Raw genomic sequence first — 18,976 nt, 5'->3', positions numbered from 1 at the left:
GGTGATAACAGGAGGACGGGGACTAGCCAGGTCGTTTCTATACAGTGGAATAGCTGGGCCAATGGTTACTGGAATAGTCAGGGAATCAGGATGGGGATGTATCTGGGCAATGGTTCGAACTAAATCCTCTCGCTGTCTAGCCAGGGCTTCTTTCTCTTTTTCTCGCAATGCTTTTTCGGCAGAGTTGTCATGCAATACCTGAGGTACCAAGGGAGGATAAATACTTGGAGCAGTCGGAGTGACCAATCGAGGTGGACCTTCTCCGAACGGCTGATAATTTGGGACCGTGGATTTAGGTCTGCAAAACCCATCCCCGTCACTGGTTTTACTGTCTGTACCTGTTCCATCTGTATCACTATCCCTCCTACATCTGGGATACTTTGAAAAGGGATTTGGGGAATGTACAGGCTCTGACTCTGCAACATAGGGAGGTGGATTTTTCATTAATAAATCTTCCAGGTGCTCATCTTCTGAGTCCCCTACAGGCATTAGGTGATGGGTCTTTTCTTTACCTTTTCCTCTTTTTTCTTCTAATACCCCCATCATAGGAAATAGTCCTTCAGTCAACATAGATTGCCTCCACTGTTTCATTTTCTGCTCTTTGGTCTGCGCTTGAACCCTCGGATACCATTTACTCACTCCCTTATCCATCCGGGGTTTATCTCGCTCTGCAGCCTCAATCTCCCATTCCTCCAGAGCTTCGTACTGGGTCAGCCTAGGTCTAGGGTGTAATTCATTCATGCGGGTCCTTAAGTTAAACAGAATCCGACCATTAAATGTACCTTCAACAGGGAATGCTAGGACTCCGTCCTCGGCAGTATACTTTGCCCAATTTTCTAACCAGACACAAGTGTGATACCCTTTATCAAACAACATGAAAGAAGCAGGGGTGTTTGGCGGGGGAATGAGCACGCCTTCCCTCGTTCTAATGGGCTTGTCAGTCTTGAAAAAATTCTTAATTTTATCAGAAAGTGACATTTTCCTCTTTACTCCATACATCATGTGCGGTCTACCTCGTATAAGCTGATCCTTATAAAATCCTAGGTACTTTGGATTCGGTATGAAATCTGGATACCACATGCACCTCTCCAGACTCGCTTCTAACTCGGCTTGATTAATTTTGTTTACCTTTGTGCTTCCAATGCTAGCGCGACTTATTTTTCGCACTACCCAATCAGGTCAGAGAATGCAAACACCCTTGACCAATGGATGCGCGGCCTTTTCGCAAGACAGAGTCTCACGCTTCGGCACTCACCCCTCCTTTACAAATTCAGCTCCGCTACACACCCGCTGTCTTGACCAATACCAGCGCGGCACGGAGTGACGTCAGAGCAGCTCTCCGACTGACTCCCTCCTTCACAAGGTAACGGAAACTTTTTACTCTCCCTAAAGTGCGAATACAGATTTTATTTAACAACACGCAACGTTTGCCACTATGTCTGAGTGTTCTAAAGAGGTAAAAGAACTTTCTCTCGCTACAAGTAAACCACTTCTGTCTACTTTTCATTCACTCTGGATAGACTTCTTTGCCTGTCCCTTCACACTAGTAACATAGAACCCGTTATTCTTCTGACTCATCCACCTTAGTCGGGGATATGTACTGAGCCAGGATTTCACCAGCGAACTATCTTACTTACCAGACAAGCCTCGGAGACCCTACTACTCCTCCCGTATGCGACCCTTACTAGGTGATATCGCAATGAAAGTTTTATAAACGACTCGTTGCTATCATTCACTCTAGAAAACAAAGGTCCTAATTAGTGCTTCCAGTTATCCTCAACCCTGCACTAATAACTCAAACCTAGGGACTTCAACAGCTAACCGGATTCTGCTCACCGTTAGCTAAAATACTTCCCCGGGGATTCGGACTACACTGAACATTCACAAACAATTTTCGGTTAATATAACATTTATAGCAGCAATGAAAAAATCATATACATTTACATATAAATCCTTAAAACATTTCAAAATATTTGACTCAATACAGTAGAAAATCAGCAGCACATTTTATTTTCACGGTTTGTTTATGACCTATCCTGTCTACCTAATCTAATTAGTCCAAACCATCCTCTGGTTACCAGAAAATTACTGATAGAGCGCGCAGTCCACCCTGGTCACCGAGGTTACCAATTCTTTACGCGCACTGGGCCCTGGCGTGCAAATTTTAATACCACACTAATAATTTGGGTGAACCGGGTGATGATTACTTTGTTTCTCCTCCTGCACGCTGCTATGAGTAATTAAGGTTTGATTTCACCTCTGCTTACCATGTACCTGACTTACCACAGGCACAATTCCTACGACGGATCTGGAGCTATAAGGGAAATAGCAGACAGGCCTAAGATCAAATACTCTTTATGATCAGTACAATACTTATCCACAATTTCTGTAAAATGACCACAGACACCTGAGGGAAGTTCAAAGCTTTATATAAAGTTCAAAAAGGAATATGACAAGGCAATAAGTGATAGGCAGAATAATGCATCTAACATCAAAATCAAAACCATAAAATAGCTATAGATTAATGCTAAGACCATTTGAGTATATGGGAAGACTAACAGGTAGGAATTTTTAGAACAAACTAGTCACTGCAACTTTATACTAGAAACAATAGGACGTGGATGGGACCTAGAACATGTACTTAACCTAAGTGCACTAGACTATTCTTGCTAAGATCACTGCAACCAGCTACAGGGAAGGGAAAAATTGGAGCATACTAATAAAATATAACAGTTGGCAGTTCTCTAAAGGTAGGGAGAGAAGTGGAACAATTCTAACAAACAATTGCAAATAACTTGCTTTCACGGTGATAGGGCAATATCACAGGCAAGAGTGCTTTATTAAGAAAATGGAGAGAGAGAGAGAGAGAGAGAGACGCAAACCCACAGTTTGATAATTACCTAATTCAGAATGAAGACCAACCCTGGCCACGGGTCAGTTGGAAGGACGGGGACAAGGACCCTCAGGAAGGAATACCAGAATGCGAGCAGGTACAGCTCACGGACAGTAAGGACAGGATACCCCTCAGGATTTGGGATCAGGACTGGGCTCACCAAGGTACGACCAACACCCACAGCTTCGGAAGCAACGCCAGCGTTACCCCTCTCTGCAAGTAATCCGCCAGTAACCCCGATTGGGTTTTCGAATTTCCCAGCAAAGTGCTTCGCCAGCACTTAGGATTATTTCCACCCCTTAGGTGTTTGTGGAAAGTATGGACAGAGTGCTCCGCAGCACTTCAGATTGAGCACCTATAGAGTTCGTAGGGTCAGTGACAGGTCTGCTACTCGGACAAGTCGGACAATTTTCCTAAGCTAAACTGGGGCAATTATACCATTCTGGGGTCCCTCAGACCACCCACAAATGTTGCAAGTGACAGTTTCCCACATTTTTGATTGGTCAGGAGAGGTGGTGCGGTCGTTACCACCTCCTAGAATTCAACTTTCTCATCCCAAATATTAAAATTTTCCTACCCGCCCCTTGGGTTCACGTTCCCATGCATAGAATACAGCAGTATAGGAAAAAGTTCACAATAGGTAGCAACAGTATTGCTTCTTCCAAGGTAAGATCTCGTCTTCCCAGAGATGTTCCCAGGCGCATTGTGCTTCAGGAGCCAGCTGGCTTGTTTCAGCTTCTGCGCAATGGAGTTTTTCTCCGGTCATGTGACGGTGCCTAGCAGAGCCTCAAGTATGGCTCCGCTCCCGATTTCCCAGCCCCAGAGACGCGGTACATGAAAAGTAAGCGAGAACAAATTAAAATCATATATAAAATGATCACACTGTATACCATGATAAAATTCTAACCAACCCTTACTTTATAATGACTATAGCATTATTGTTTTAGTGCGAAAAGACAGATAGGCGGGAGCAGCAGTAGCAAGCAGAAAGCGTGGTGAGAGACAAGTGGCCATGTTTGCAACAGTGCGCATGAGCACAGAATCCCTCCAGAATGCAAATGTGTCACATCACATGGGTATGACCGACGCATGCGCAGACTGAATTTCAGCGAAGCAGCCGGATTTAGTGCAAGCTTCGTTAGTACGAGAAAAGACATACAAGCAAGCATCCTGGGGACACCCGCGTGTTGGGAAAAGCACTTAATAAATGACGAACAATAGTGTTAATATGATTATACAGTTTAGGCAAGGGTTTTGTTTACGAGCAGGGCGCTTTACATGCGAATCCCTGCTCCACCACCGCCGACGGCTCCGACCCCGGCGCCGCAAGGGCCTTCGGGATCGACGCCGGCTGGCCTTCCGGCGCCGTTACCATCGGGGTTACCCCTGACGCCGTCCCCGCGCGGCGCCGGTTCTCCGGTGCCGGCTCCGGCCGGCAGCGGGGTTCCGACGCCGGCTCCGGGCGGCGCCGTCCCCTTACCTTCCCCGACGCCGGACGCGGAGCCGGACGGGCGTCGCTCGACGCCGGTCCCGGCGCCGATGGGGCCCATGAACCCCGAGGAGCCGGTCTACATCGTTGACTCCGAATACGGAGCAGATGAAGAGTTCGGTGAAGGTTGGGAGGGGTCCGAGGACCCTCTGTCACGCGAGTGCCAGTATGACCCGGACTGGACAGGTGACTTGGGGGATGCCAGTGGTCTGGACGACTCTCCTAACCCTGGTCTGATCTCTCCTCCTTCCGTGGCATCGGTGGAGGGAGCTGCATATTCTGTGGTGCTGATGAGGGCTGCCAAGGCCTTACACCTTGAGCTCCCCGTCGCGGCCGTGAGGCCTAACATCCTCACCGAGGTCTTCAAACCGCAGTCATGCCCATAGGAGCCACTGCTGCGGTTTAATGAAGCCTTGTCGGACGTTCTGTTGGGCACGTGGTCCAGGCCCGCTTCAGGTGCGCCTGTTGATCGGAACGTGGCCAGGCGCCACCGTCCTTGTCCGGACGACCCCAAGTTCCTGTCTACCCACCCCACTCCTGAGAGTCTAGTGATCCAGGCCTCGACCTCCCAGTCCGCATTCCCGTCGGCCCCGCCCGACCGGGAATCCAAGAGGTATGACCAATTTGGCAAGAAGGTCTTCTCGTCCATTAGTTTGGGCCTGCGGTCTTGCAACACCGCCTGCCTCTTGGGCCGCTACACCCACTCTGTGTGGGATACGGTCGCGGAACTGCTGCCAGAATGCCCCATGGAGGTGCGGGCAAAACTCGGTCAGGCTGTGGCTGAGGGCCGAGATGCAGCGAAATATTCGATACGGTGTGGTCTTGATACGACCGACTCGCTGGGCAGAGCTATGTCAACGACGGTGGCGATTCGTCGCCACGCCTGGCTGAGATCCGCCAATTTTTCGGCAGATGTCCAGAGTACATTGATGGACATGCCGTTCGATGGCTGTCACCTGTTCGGTGACAAGGCGGACCACGCGCTGGAACGCTTCAAGGACTCCAGGGTCACGGCCAAGTCCTTGGGTCTCTCGACCCAGCGTCAGCAACCGGGTTCGTTTCGTCCCTTTCGTGGCCAAGGAAGGGGCGCCCCCACACGTGCTGCCAGCCACGCGCCGCAACAATCCTTTCAACGCGGTGGCGGCCGTGGAAACCGCCGTGGTGGCGGTCGGGGACAACGGCGGGGTCAGACCACACCCTCCGCCGCAGCATCTACCCCAAAATCCTCCTAGTCCGTGCTTTCGGCCCCATGTGACGCCAGTGGGTGGCAGGGTTCGCCATCACCACGCTCACTGGCGCACGATCACTTCGGACAGGTGGGTGCTGCAAATTGTCCGAAGGGGCTACTCCCTCCCCTTCGAGACCTCTCCTCCAGCCATGCCACTGCAGAACCACCGTGTGTCGGGGGACCACTTGACACTTCTGCAGGAGGAAGTTACGGCCCTCTTGGCCAAGGGGGCCATCGAGCGCGTTCCTGGGCCAGAAGTAGGGCGTGGTTGTTATTCCCACTACTTTCTGGTGCCCAAGAAGGACAAGGGGGGCCTACGTCCTATCTTGGATCTAAGGAACGTCAACGGCTTCCTCCGGAAGGAGAAGTTCAAGATGTTGACGTTAGCTCAGGTCTTGGCTGCTCTAGACCCACAAGACTGGATGGTAGCGTTGGACTTGCAGGACGCCTATTTTCACATCCCCGTCCTGCCGGCCCACCGGCGTTACCTGCGGTTCACGGTAGGCCTGGAGCACTTTCAGTTTATCGTGCTTCCCTTCGGCCTTACCAGCGCCCCACGGGTGTTCACAAAGGTGATGGCGGTGGTCGCAGCCCATCTGCGCAGGTTAGGGGTTTCAGTCTTCCCCTACCTAGACGACTGGTTGTTGAAGGCGGGCTCGCCCCAGACAGTCGTCCACCACCTTCAGATGACGGCAGACCTCTTGCACGACCTGGGGTTCTCCATCAATGTGCCGAAATCACACCTGTGTCCCTCTCAAAAGCTGCTTTTCATCGGAGCGGTTCTGGACTCGGCGCAGTTTCGGGTTTATCTTCCGGAACGGCGGGTTCGGGATATTCAGGCTTTGATTCCCATCTTTCAGCCGCTATCCCGGGTTTCGGTCAGGTTGACGCTGCGGCTGCTGGGACTGATGGCTTCCTGCATCCTTCTGGTGCATCACGCCCGGTGGCGGATGCGGGCTCTGCAGTGGGACCTGAAGTTTCAGTGGGCCCAGCATCAGGGCAACTTGTCCGACCACGTCTTGATCTCGGAGGGCACTGCGAGACAACTGCAGTGGTGGCTTACGGACCGCGATTGGGTCAGGGGCAAGTCCCTCTCCCTTCCCCAACCGGAGCACGTTGTCGTGACGGACGCGTCCCTCCAGGGCTGGGGTGGCCACTTGGGAGAGGCAGCGATCAGAGGCATCTGGTCTCCGGCGGAGTCCCGGCTCCATATCAACCTGTTGTAGCTGCGGGCGATTCGTCTAGCACTGAAGGCATTCCTCCCCTTTGTCAACGGGAGTGTAGTGCAGGTGTTCACCGACAACACCACCGCCATGTGGTACTGCAACAAACAGGGCGGAGTGGGGTCGTGGACCCTTTGCCAGGAGGCTCTGCGCCTCTGGCAATGGCTGGAACGTCAGGGCGTGACTCTGACGGTTCAACACCTGGCAGGTTCTCTGAACGCCAGGGCGGACGAACTCAGCCGTCGGTGCTCGATGGATCACGAATGGCGTCTGAACTCGGACGTGGCGCAAGGCATCTTTCTGCAATGGGGAGAGCCTTGGTTAGATCTATTCGCCACAGAAGAGAACGCGCAATGTCATCAGTTCTGCGCGTTGGAGTTTCCAAGACGGCACTCGCACGGCGACGCCTTTCGGCGTGAGTGGAGTTGCGGTCTGTTATACGCCTTTCCGCCTATACCACTTCTGCCCAGAGTGCTGAAGAAGATCAGGCGCGACCGGGCCCAAGTTATCCTTGTGGCTCCGGACTGGGCTCGAAGATACTGGTATCCCGAGCTACTCAGCATGTCAGTCGGTCCCCCGATCCGCCTGCCCCTTCAGGAGGACCTTCTGTCGCAGCAGCAGGGGACTGTCCTCCACCCGAACCTGTCCAGTCTCCACCTCCATGCTTGGAGATTGAGCGGCGGCAGTTGAGGCCATTTGACTTGCCTCCTGAAGTCTGTGATGTTATTCTGGCAGCCAGGCGTCCCTCCACTAAGTCGGTATACGCCTGTCGGTGGAACAGATTTGTGGCATGGTGCACAGCAAAGGCTGTGGATCCTCTTTCTGCCCCTCTTTCGGAGGTTCTTCTGTTTCTTCTTTCTCTTGCCCAGCAGGGCTCTGCTCTGGGCACTATCAAGGGCTACCTTTCTGCCCTTTCAGCCTTTTTGAGGCTTCCTGATCAGCCTTCTTTGTTCAAATCCCCGATTGTAACTCGATTCTTGAAAGGCATCACTCACATGTTTCCACCTGTTCCGTTTGTGATGCCTCAGTGGGATTTGAACCTGGTTCTAACCTTTCTGATGTGTGCTCCCTTTGAGCCCCTTCATTCTTGTCCTCTCCGTCTCCTGACTTTAAAGACGGCTTTCCTGGTTGCCATCACCTCTGCCAGGAGAGTGAGTGAGCTCCAGGCTCTTTCTGTCCAACCTCCTTTCCTGTCCATTCATCCTGATAAGGTGGTTCTGAGGACTAGACCTTCTTTCCTGCCCAAGGTTGTTTCGGCCTTTCACATCGGGCAGTCCATCACCCTCCCTTCCTTCTTCCCGCCTCCGCATCCTTCAAAGGATGAAGAGCGGCTCCATCGTCTGGACCCAAAACGTGCACTTTCATTTTACATGGATCGCACACGCCAGTTCCGGGTGGATGACCAACTGTTTGTTGGCTACGTGGGTGCGAAGAAGGGACGGGCGGTCTGTAAACGAACCATCTCTCGATGCGTCGTCCTCTGCATCAAAGCGTGCTACTCTTTGGCTCGGAAGGAGCCTCCTGTTGGGCTGAGGGCCCATTCCACTCGGGCCACGGCGGCTACCACTGCCCTGGGCCGGGGAGTCCCCTTGCAGGACATTTGCCAAGCGGCTACGTGGGCCTCGCTGCACACTTTTGCGAGGCGCTACTGCCTGGACAGTCAAGTCCGGAGGAATGGCTTCTTTGGCCGTTCTGTCCTCCAGGACTTTCTGGTGTAGTATTGTATTGGTTCGCAGACCCACCACCGGGGTTGGTATTGCTGGGGTATGTATTCTAAGGTAAGGAATCTAACACTAACGTGTTTCTTTCAGATGAACAAGTTACTTACCTTCGGTAACGATATATCTGTAAGAAACATTAGTTAGTGTTAGATTCCTTACCGAACCCGCCCATCCTCCCCGTTCTGCGAACTGATACCTAGGGTTAAGGTCATCCCTTTCAGGGCCCTAGTTTCAAATGGCACCAGTGTTGGTTCTCTCATGGCTCTGCGTCTTCTGGCGCGGAAAAGCTGTGTACAAAGAACTGACGTCAGCGCGCGGAGGCAGCGTCTATATACTCCAGCGACGTCATCACGGCGCACGACGCCGACGACGGACGCGGAGCCGCAGGGGACGCCTGCAGACGACGCCTACCGACGCGCAGGGGTACTGCTACGCAAAAGTTTCCGGATCCAGACTGACGCCTGGGGATATTCTAAGGTAAGGAATCTAACACTAACTAATGTTTCTTACAGATATATCGTTACCGAAGGTAAGTAACTTGTTCGTTGGGGCTAGTAAGAAAATAAAACTGAATCTCAGCATAGTATTTTGAGAGGTCTGTGGTGACTAAGTGATGGATCTTTTGGGATTTCAGATATGTGTTGAAAAGTGCTTGTATTTCATTCTATTTCATCAGGATGAGTATGTGGTATCTGCTAGCCGTGATGGAGTTCTCAAGGCGTGGAACCTTGATGGTGTAGAGCTCACCAGCATCTCAGCTCACAACAGCCAGATAAATCAATGTACTGTGTTCATTGATCACCGCAGCAAAGCACTTCCAGGTAAGCACATTTTTTTTTAGGTCAATCCTTGTCATTTTGAGTCCACTGTTTGCCTATGCATCCAAACTCTGAATCTTCTCCGAAAGCCCTAGAAACCACTATTTTTAACAGAGTACTGCTTTTTTAAACACATTTGGTGATTCATTATACAGAGCTGCAATTTAACATTATATATCCAATTAGGAACATTTAAAAGAAATTATCACTGATTATGTTGAGGCAGTTATAAAGTTGATTTTAGTGATTTGATTGTTATCAAGTCCCAAGCAACCTTCAAAAGAGTCACACTATTGGCCTACATCCCTCAAGCAAAATTCTCAGTACCAGGACACTATAAAGACCGTTTTGCAATTCTATAAGTGATGCATAATGAAGATGCTGCTAAGTCCACGCTTAGCCGTGACGCACACCCCTTCTGTTTCCTCTCACTTCTACAGAGTATCCCTTCCTACAAAGTAGTCCCTGCTCCTGTTTGTGCAGATTCTATGAGGAAGGAAATATTATTGGGGTTGGATGTCCGAGTGAAATTTCTCTTGCTAGGGCACATGCCATTGGCTGCACCATTGGAGTAGTGAGCAGAGAATAGTTCTTTAGTGGGAAGAATAAGACCTTGGCTCTATTGTGCCAGCATCCGTCTTGGGAGACTCCTCTCATGTTTGTACTGAAGATTGATGCCCCCCACAATGTAAGGGTCATTATGTAAGAGAACCTATGCACAGCTCTTCACAGTGGAAGATGATCAAGAAAGCTTCTGTCAGGGAAATAATACAGGCCACTTTTTAATGGGACATGGCAAAGGGCCCTTTACAGACAGCTAATACAGGGCTCTCCACGGGGGAGCTCATACAGATTGTTCCTCAGGGGATACATGACACTGCACTGTTAGGTATGATAAGGGTTGCTTCCATAGGTTGATTTAGTCCCAGTGAGATTGATACCAATCACCTTGTGAGAATGGGTTCAAGGTCCTCTCCTGGGATGGTTAATACAGTGTCAATTCTCTTCAGTGAGTTGAACAAAATGATCAGAAATGCACACATTATCCTGAGTTTTAATAAGTGAGCTTATTTCTCCCCCTCACTCTCCTTCCATTCCTCTTATGCTCTTGGTATAATTCTCTTTGCTGTGCCTGTGGTAAGTTTTGCTGGTCTGTCTCACTGTAAGTTTATCAGTGTTTTGTCTTTGGCAGACATTTGGTGGCAAACATGACTTGGTTAGTTGCTGGTTTCTCAGGGATCCTGCAGTAAATTCTTCTTTTTTCCAGTGACCAATGATGGAGGGGACTTGATGGTGGCCACTGCTAGTGTTGATGGAACAGTGAAGTTATGGCGTCCTCTCATGGTCAGTTATCTTCTACTTCTTGGGCTTGTCAGCTCCTGAGGGTGTCATATACGGAGCTGGGGTGGTGGGTGTGTACGGAGGTGTGTATTTGTGCACGCTTAATATTGATGTATGTATGTGTGTGTCAGTCTGTGCTTGTGGAAAGTACTGAATTGGAAACAAGCCACTAGTCTGCAGATGATGCAGAGCAAGGGCAATGACAGTGCCAGCTTCTTCGGTAAGTATGGTTAGGTTCATCCTCAGATATTGCACAGATTCCCCAGCTGGGTATTTCTATTAATCAGTCACCCCTTCTTGATTGTAAAAAACAAGTTGTTACGTATACTCTTGGCCCTCTTAAGTGGACAAGCTTTTGACTACTATGGATGGCACTTCGATTTCCAGCAGTGACCTGGAACACAAAGGGCATCTGAACATCATTGTGTTCTGAGTATGTGCAAACCCCATAGTTGTAAATTTGCAGATCATTAGGTGTGGCCTTCTCCTTATGAAGAACTTTTCAGAAAACATAATTCAGCTGAGGGTTAATTTCATATTTCAAATTACAGAATATTTTGTGGGCAAAGTATTTGCTACTTCAATATTATTGCTTTATTGTATTCCAAGCATCATTTGCCAAACTTGGATATTATAAAGTTTGCCTTCGCAATGATTTTTCCAGAAAATTTGTGGACATTTTTATATCCAAGTTCAGTGATGTGACCAAAATCCAGCTCTAGCCTATGGCTCGAGCACAATGCTATTGATCTCCTACCTGTGGCCTCACCTATGTGCTTGCGGTTAAAGGTCACTCCTCCACTGTCAAAGACCAGCAGGTGTCAAGATAAAGAATCCAGGATCTGGGACCTTACATACATCACTAAAAGCTGGCAGTTTCAGACCAGGAAAAATGGCCTCTGAATTCCCAGGGCAGCACAAGCTTGTGGTCTCACTTCACCTAAAATACTCTCCAAACCATTTTCATACACAGAAGAATATCTCTGTTTGGATACAAAACCTTTTCTGCAGATTCATCACTTTATGAATATCCCCCAAATGTCAGACAAGATCTTGACCCTATTCCCAGACAGTCACTTTCTAGAGCCACCAGAAAGCACCATGCAGCCTCATCCGTGACTTTGTCCTACCCAGGGTGTAACAAAATCACAAGGTATAAGGAGCCGACTGGTGCTCTGGCATCAGTTTCTGTTTCTCTGCTCCTCATCAGCATTGCTCTGAAGCTATTTTGGAGCTTACTGACAAAATTCATAATCTTTTCAACACAGTAAATTTAGTGTACTTACTCTCCCCTGAGGCGGAAAGCCGGGGGCTTAGGCTGCTACGAATTTTTAAGTATTTTGTGATTTGAGTTGCACTTTTTAAAACTTAATTTCTGATTTTAATAGCAATTAACCTTTGTCCCTCGCCGCACCTCGAACCCTGCTACACGCGCAGACGATTAGGAGCTGACGCGTTTGGAGACACGGCGTGCTGCCATCTTAGGTGGGAAAGCAGGGTAGCGCACCAGCTGTTGGATGCCTCCCACCCTCCTCCTCCACCATAAAAGGAACACCGGCTCCCGTCCGCGCAGCGGGCGCGCCAAAGGCAAGCCCGTATGCGCCCGTCCTCGCCAAGACCGCGACAGGCGCAGGCCAAACCCTACCGACATCCCCTACACCAACCTATCAGGTTAGTGACCTTCTCAGGCTTAATACTGTAAACAACTGTAATTGTAATATTTCCATGGGTCAAATAATGGGTCCTTTTTCATGCAGGACCTGTAAATGGCCCATACCTTGGCCAGCCTCGGGACCGACGCCTCATTTAGACAGAATCGCCGCTGGTAATCCCGATCTTAAAGGAGGGCTTATTAACGCGCGTTCTATGTATCGCCAAAGCCAATATATCAAGGATTTAATCCTTGCTCCCGACCTAGACTTGCTGTGCATTACTGAGACTTGGGTAAATGAATCTAGTAACCCAGACCAAGCAATCGCCCTTCCCTCCGGTTTTACCTTTCTTAGGCAGGATAGGCAGAAGGGAAGAGGAGGGGGGGTCGCCGTAGGTCTTAAAAGTAGCTTGAAGTGCCACACCTTCAATTTAGGTCCCCTTAAAGGTGCCGAAGGGATAGGGTTCTCTATTATGCTAAACGCATCTTCCTCATTCTCAGGAGGCTTGGTCTATCGACCCCCAGGCACTGTCACCATGTTCTTAGACTCCCTGGGTGATTCTCTGGGTCAGCTTTCACTTCTGTATCCCCATTTTACTTTGTTGGGTGATTTTAACTTCCAGTTGGAATCTAAAACTGATGCACAAGCGCTCAATTTCCTTCAGACACTTGAGATTTTCGGCCTTCACCAAAAAGTGAGTCAGCCGACTCACGTTGCCGGACACACACTAGATGGGGTATGTTCCAACTTTCCTTCTTTGATTCAGGCTCCTACCCCGCAAATCTGGACCGACCATAGTCTCATTCCTTTTAATATCTGCATCCCTCACCCCCAGTAAACAGCAAAGGCTAGTCAACAAACCGCTAACAACTTGAATTGGAGGGCGGTGGAAGATAGCATTAAGCGCAACCCAATTCATCAGTCACAGATACCTTGTTTGTCTGGTGAAGTGGCCCATGATTCCAAATTATTTCACACCTGGATGCATCAAGTGATTAAAGAACGGGTTCCTCCCAAATGCCCTTCTAGAAAGGAGAAAAGAGGAAAGATCAATGCCCCTTGGTTTTCACAAGCTTTGGCTGAAAAACATCTACTGTGTAAACAAAGTGAACATAAATGTTGAAAAACGTACGATCACTCAGCCAAAACCTTTTACATCCAACAAAGGAAATTATATCTCTCTAGCATTAAATCGGCGAAGAAGGATTATTACATAAAAGCCATCAAAGAAGCCCATCAAAAGCAAAAAACGGTCTTCTCCATTGTTAAAACTTTCATACACCCCAAAGCTCTCCAGCCCGAAATTCCGTCATCCATAGGCTTTTGTAACCAAATTGCGGACTACTTTGAGGAGAAAATCGAACTGATTCAGAGGGATTTCCCGCCCCCCCTCCGTCCTCCCCACGTATGACTGTCAGGGTAAGCCGGAGACTAAGGCTCACACTTTTAGTGCCTTCAAATCAGTCTCTCTGCTTCAAACGCGCGAAACTATTTTGGCCTGCAAATCGAGATCCCCGTCCGATTCCTGCCCACCACGGATACTCCACCAGATAATTGATGTGGTTAATCCCACAATCAACGTGATCATCAATGCTTCACTTAGCGCAGGCAAGGTCCCCCCTGATTGGAAAAAGGTAATAGTTAAACCTCTCATGAAAAAACTCAATAAATCCACTACAGACCTCTCTAATTTACGTCCAATATCCCTCCTTCCTGTTCTGGGCAAGGTTACAGAACAAATGGTCTACTAACAGCTAAAAAAACTTTGTGGAAACACACAACATCCTTCATTCTCAGTAATCGGCCTTCCGCCCAAGGCACTCGACGGAAACGGCCCTTATCGAACTTACCGACTCCATAAAATTTCTACTGGACAAAGGGAAGAACGCCGTTTTGATCTTGTTGGACCTCATGGCGGCGTTCAACACCATCTCCCATACAATATTGATTAGTAGGCTGAGAGACATCGGCATTACAGATGTGGCCCTCACGTGGATTATTTCTTTCTTCTCAGACAGATCTCAAACTATCTCCTTAGGCCCTTATTTTTCCAAGGAAAAAAAAGTCCCATCGGGAGTACCGCAAGGCTCTATTTTGAGTCCTTTATTATTTAACATTTATATGGTGCCTCTCATTACCTTAATTGAGTCGTACAGCATATTTGTAACATCATATGCCGATGACACCCAACTAATTGTACCCCTTGATAGGAACTCCACTGATGCAGAACAGAATCTAAAGAACTGTCTGACGGATGTTTTTCAGTGGATGGAAAACAACCATCTAAAATGCAATGCTAATAAGACCGAGATCTTGCCCGTGGGGAAAAATGCCTGCTTCTGCCCCAGCAAGTGGTGGGCAGACGATTCTCCTGCTCCGCCGCATACAGTAGAATCTGCCAGAACCTTGGGAGTCTTATTTGACTTCGCACTCTCGTTTGACCATCACATGAGGAATGTGCTGCTACTTTAAGGCGTAAAAAACCCTCACCTTTGCAATTTACCCCTATTCTGAGTTCTAAATTGTCGTCTAACAGACAATTTTATCATGATGTGTCCCACATTTCTCCTTTGTCTCCCAGCCATTATTTGGAGGAATCTGAGGATGATGATGATCCCTATGGGCAGGCACGTGACCCTTCACAGCTCAGGATAAAGTATCAAGAGGAGGATTAAGAGGAAGAGTACTATGAACCATGTGAGTCGTTGAGAGAACCTCAAGAAGATTTACATCAAGAACCAATGGTTCAAATGCCAGCAGCTTTACTACAAGGCCTTACAGCAATGCTTAAGGACTATAATAGTCGTTTTCCTCCGCCTCCACCTCCTCCTCCGCAACAAGTTTCTGCTGCTATAGAGATGCAAACTGTGACACCTGCAACACCAGTTTCTGAGCCCCAGGTGTCAATACCTTCACAACTGTTGCAAGACGATGACGATAACACAGTAGCAGAGGACGGAGAGATTCCTAATTCGCCCACTACCGTGGATGAATGGGAAGAATATCTGATCCCAGATCCAGCTTCACCGATTCCACTGGCTGCAGACTCTCCTCCTGAGGACATAGGAGGGTTTCATGCCATTATGGAGAGAGCATCTACAAGGTGTCACCTGACTATGCCATTGCAAAAGACTGAGTGTTTTTTGTATGATTTTAAAGACCTAAACAAAAAGAACACACGTTCTATTCCCATAATTGATCACATATGGGAAGAGGGAGTAAAGAGCATGAAAACTCCATTCTCTATTCCTGCAATTTTGCCTCGGATTGACAAAAAGTATAAGGCGCCGGATGATGCTCCTGCCTGCCTCACAGGTCATCCTAAAGCTGACTCTGTAATTTCTCAGGCAGCGCAAAGAAAATCTCAGAATCCTTCCACTCCTATAACTTCTCCCCCTGACAAGGATGGGAGGCGCCTGGATAACATAGGAAAACGTTTTACAACCATGGCAGGCGCTACGGTCCGAGCTACAAACTGTTTGGCCATTTTGAGTAGATATGACCACAATTGTGGTCAGATATGTCGCCATATATGGAATATTTGCCTGAGGACAAAAAGATAGAAGCAAGGAAGATCCTTATGGAAGGAGAAAGATCGGCTTCTGAAATCATAGATATTTCTATGGATATAGCGTCTCTTGGCTTTCGTCAACTCGCCGGAGCAGCTACGTTAAGATGTCAGGGCTGGCTTAAATCCACAAATTTTCCCCCTGCAATACAAACTAAGATCCTTGATATGCCTTTTGATGGTGACCTCCTGTTTGGAAAACATATAGATGACTCTCTACAAGATATAAAAAAGGACACAGATACTGCAAGATCGTTCGGTTCTTTACAATATCGTAAAACACCCTTTCGTGGATCAAGGGGCAGAGGATCCTACTCCTTTTGTGGGGGTTACCAAAAGTATCAGCAACAAGGTAACCAGGGTCGTTATGGATACAATTATCAACAGCAACAACAAAACTACAGGAATCCTCCGGCAACTGCCTATAGACAACAAGGCCAGAGACGTCAATCTCAGGCCAGAGATTCTGCCAGAAGGCAGTGACAATCCTGTTGCGCCTGCACCAGACTCGCCACTACAATTCCAAATTCCAAAAATTTCGCAGCATTTCGACAATTGGAAGAAAATAACCAAGGACAAATGGGTATTAGATATAAAATTTGGACACACCCTGGAGTTCACCAAATTTCCCCCTCCTCATCCACCTCTAAAGAAAAATCCACCACATCTTTCTCTTCTCAGGAAAGAGGTGAAAGCTATGCTTTCAAAAGGGGTGCTAGAGAGAGTTCCTCATTCTCAAATATGAAAGGGTTTCTATTCTCACTTTTTCCTGATAAAGAAAAAGTCAGGAGATTGGAGGCCAATCTTAGACTTGCGGATGCTGGACAAGTACCTTCAGAAGAAATCCTTTCGCATGGTAACACTCCAGGAGATTCTTCAGCTTCTAGATCATGCGGATTTCATGACAACCCTGGACCTCCAGGATGCGTACTTTCATATCCCAATTCATCCCAAGCATCGAAGATTTCTAAGATTCACGATGGCAGGTGCGCACTTCCAATTCAGAGTACTTCCCTTTGGCCTACGTTCTGCTCCACGAGTCTTTACCAAATTCTTAGCTCCGGTTGCAGCGCATCTAAGGCTGCAAGGTGTTCAACTATTCCCATACCTGGATGACTGGCTAATAAAGACTCCATCCTTTCATCAGGATTCTCTTGCAACAACAAAATGCCTACAGGTGTTATACTCGCTGGGCCTTTTTCCCTAAATACCCAGAAGTCAAACCTTTATCCGTCTCAAGTAATACAATTTCTGGGAGCAAAATTGGACTCTACTCAAGACAAGGCATTCTTGTCCGCAGACAGGATGTCCCGCCTTCTCTCTCTCGCATCAGAACTTCTAAAAAGAAAGTTTGCTTCAGTGAGAATGATCAAATCTTTTCTGGGGATCTTATCATCAGCAATCCTGCTAGTGTCTCAAGCGAGGCTAAAAATTAGACCACTCCAAGAGCAGCTGAACAACCAGTGGCTCCAGATCACGGGTTCTTTCGACGACATAGTGCAAGTGACCCCAGTTATGAAAGAAACACTTTCTTGGTGGGGGAGTTCCAAGAATGTCTCCGTAGGGCTCACTTTTCAACCACCAATTCCGGATTTTAGCATCACCACAGATGCTTCCCTGGAAGGTTGGGGGGCCCACCCTCAAGACCTCAGCATAAGAGGAAAGTGGTCTTCAGCAATGGCGAAAATGCACATCAATTTTCTAGAACTTCAGGCAATCTTTTCTTCCTCGACTGCAAGGATCAACAGTTCTCATCAGAACCGACAACACCACTTGTATGCATTATCTAAACAAGCAGGGTGGTACAAGGTCTCACATTCTGTCCTAAGAGGCTCAGAAGATATGGAAGTGGCTTCTTTTGAACAAAATAGCAATCAAAGTGGAACATCTCCCAGGGGCGCAGAATACCTGGGCAGACTCTCTCAGCAGAACAACAAAATCCTGCCACGAATGGGAGCTGGAGCAATCCGTGCTGGACAACATCTTCCAGAAGTGGGGCAAACCAAATCTATATCTCTTTGCCACCAGGACCAACCGGAAGTGCCCTTTCTTCGCAAGTTGGGAACCGGAGAAGGGTTCCTGGGGGAACGCCTTCATATTGAGGTGGACAGGAATCTTTGCTTACGCATTCCTTCCTGTTTCTCTAGTCCCAAGACTTTTACACAAAATGAAGAAGGAGCCATGTTGCATGATTCTAATTGCACCAAAATGGCCACGTCAGTACTGATTCACAGAACTTCTTCTTCTCTCCAAGTGCAAGCCATTCCAGCTTCTGATACAACAGAATCTGCGATCGATGAGCGAGGGACAGATTCTTCACCCTTGCCCAGCTCAGCTGCAACTCCACGCTTGGTTCCTGGACAGATTTCAAAGATGTAAACTTGCCACAGGAATGCAGAGACATTCTGGATAAAGCAAGAGCCCCTTCTACATTGCGAACGTATGCCTTAAAATGGAAAAGATTCTGTAACTGGTGCTCTAATAACAATCTAATAACAATCTACATTCGCTGGAATTTTCTCCTGATAAAGTTCTGCCATATTTGTTGTCACTCTCTAAGTCTGGTCTAAGGTTCGCTTCAGTTAAATTGCATTTGGCCGCTATTTCTACATACAGAAGGTCTTCAGGTTTGGAGTCACTTTGTTCCAATCGTCTCATTAAACAGTTCCTGAAAGGACTTTTTAGGACTTTTCCTCCTATTAAAGCTCCTCTTCCAGAATGGACGCTAAATGTAGTGCTACGGCAGCTTATGAAACATCCATTTGAACCCATTCATAAGGCAGATATTAAATATCTCTCATGGAAGACAGCTTTGCTGTTGGCACTCACCTCTTCCCGACAGGTCAGTGAGTTGCAGGCGTTTACTATACGACAACCTTATTTGAAATTCACTAATGATTACGTCCTTTTGCGAACTAATCCTTCATACCTAAAGGTACAACCTCATTTCATCTCAATGAGCCTGTAGTATTGCGAACTTTCTTCCCCAATCCGTCTTCCGCGGCGGAGAAGTCTCTGCATACTTTGGATGTCAAAAGATGCC

At 48.0% G+C, this 18,976-nt stretch overlaps 1 protein-coding gene across 7 annotated transcripts in view; it reads left to right on the top strand.

Annotated features, from left to right (window-relative positions):
• The window catches only part of TEP1 (telomerase associated protein 1), a 1,080,103-nt gene that overhangs the window by 849,502 nt on the left and 211,625 nt on the right, over positions 1-18,976 (top strand). For all 7 annotated transcript variants that reach the window (XM_086931874.1, XM_086931872.1, XM_086931869.1 and 4 more), the window contains 2 exons: positions 9,231-9,375; positions 10,640-10,716. In XM_086931874.1, the coding sequence (XP_086788000.1) occupies positions 9,231-9,375; positions 10,640-10,716 (222 nt within the window). The remainder of the gene's footprint in view (positions 1-9,230; positions 9,376-10,639; positions 10,717-18,976) is intronic.

This window comes from Lissotriton vulgaris, chromosome 7, assembly GCF_964263255.1.
Source record: "Lissotriton vulgaris chromosome 7, aLisVul1.2, whole genome shotgun sequence".
NCBI lineage: Eukaryota > Metazoa > Chordata > Amphibia > Caudata > Salamandridae > Lissotriton > Lissotriton vulgaris.
Note: the sequence above shows the minus strand (reverse complement) of the source record. Positions and strands in the feature narration are given on the sequence as shown.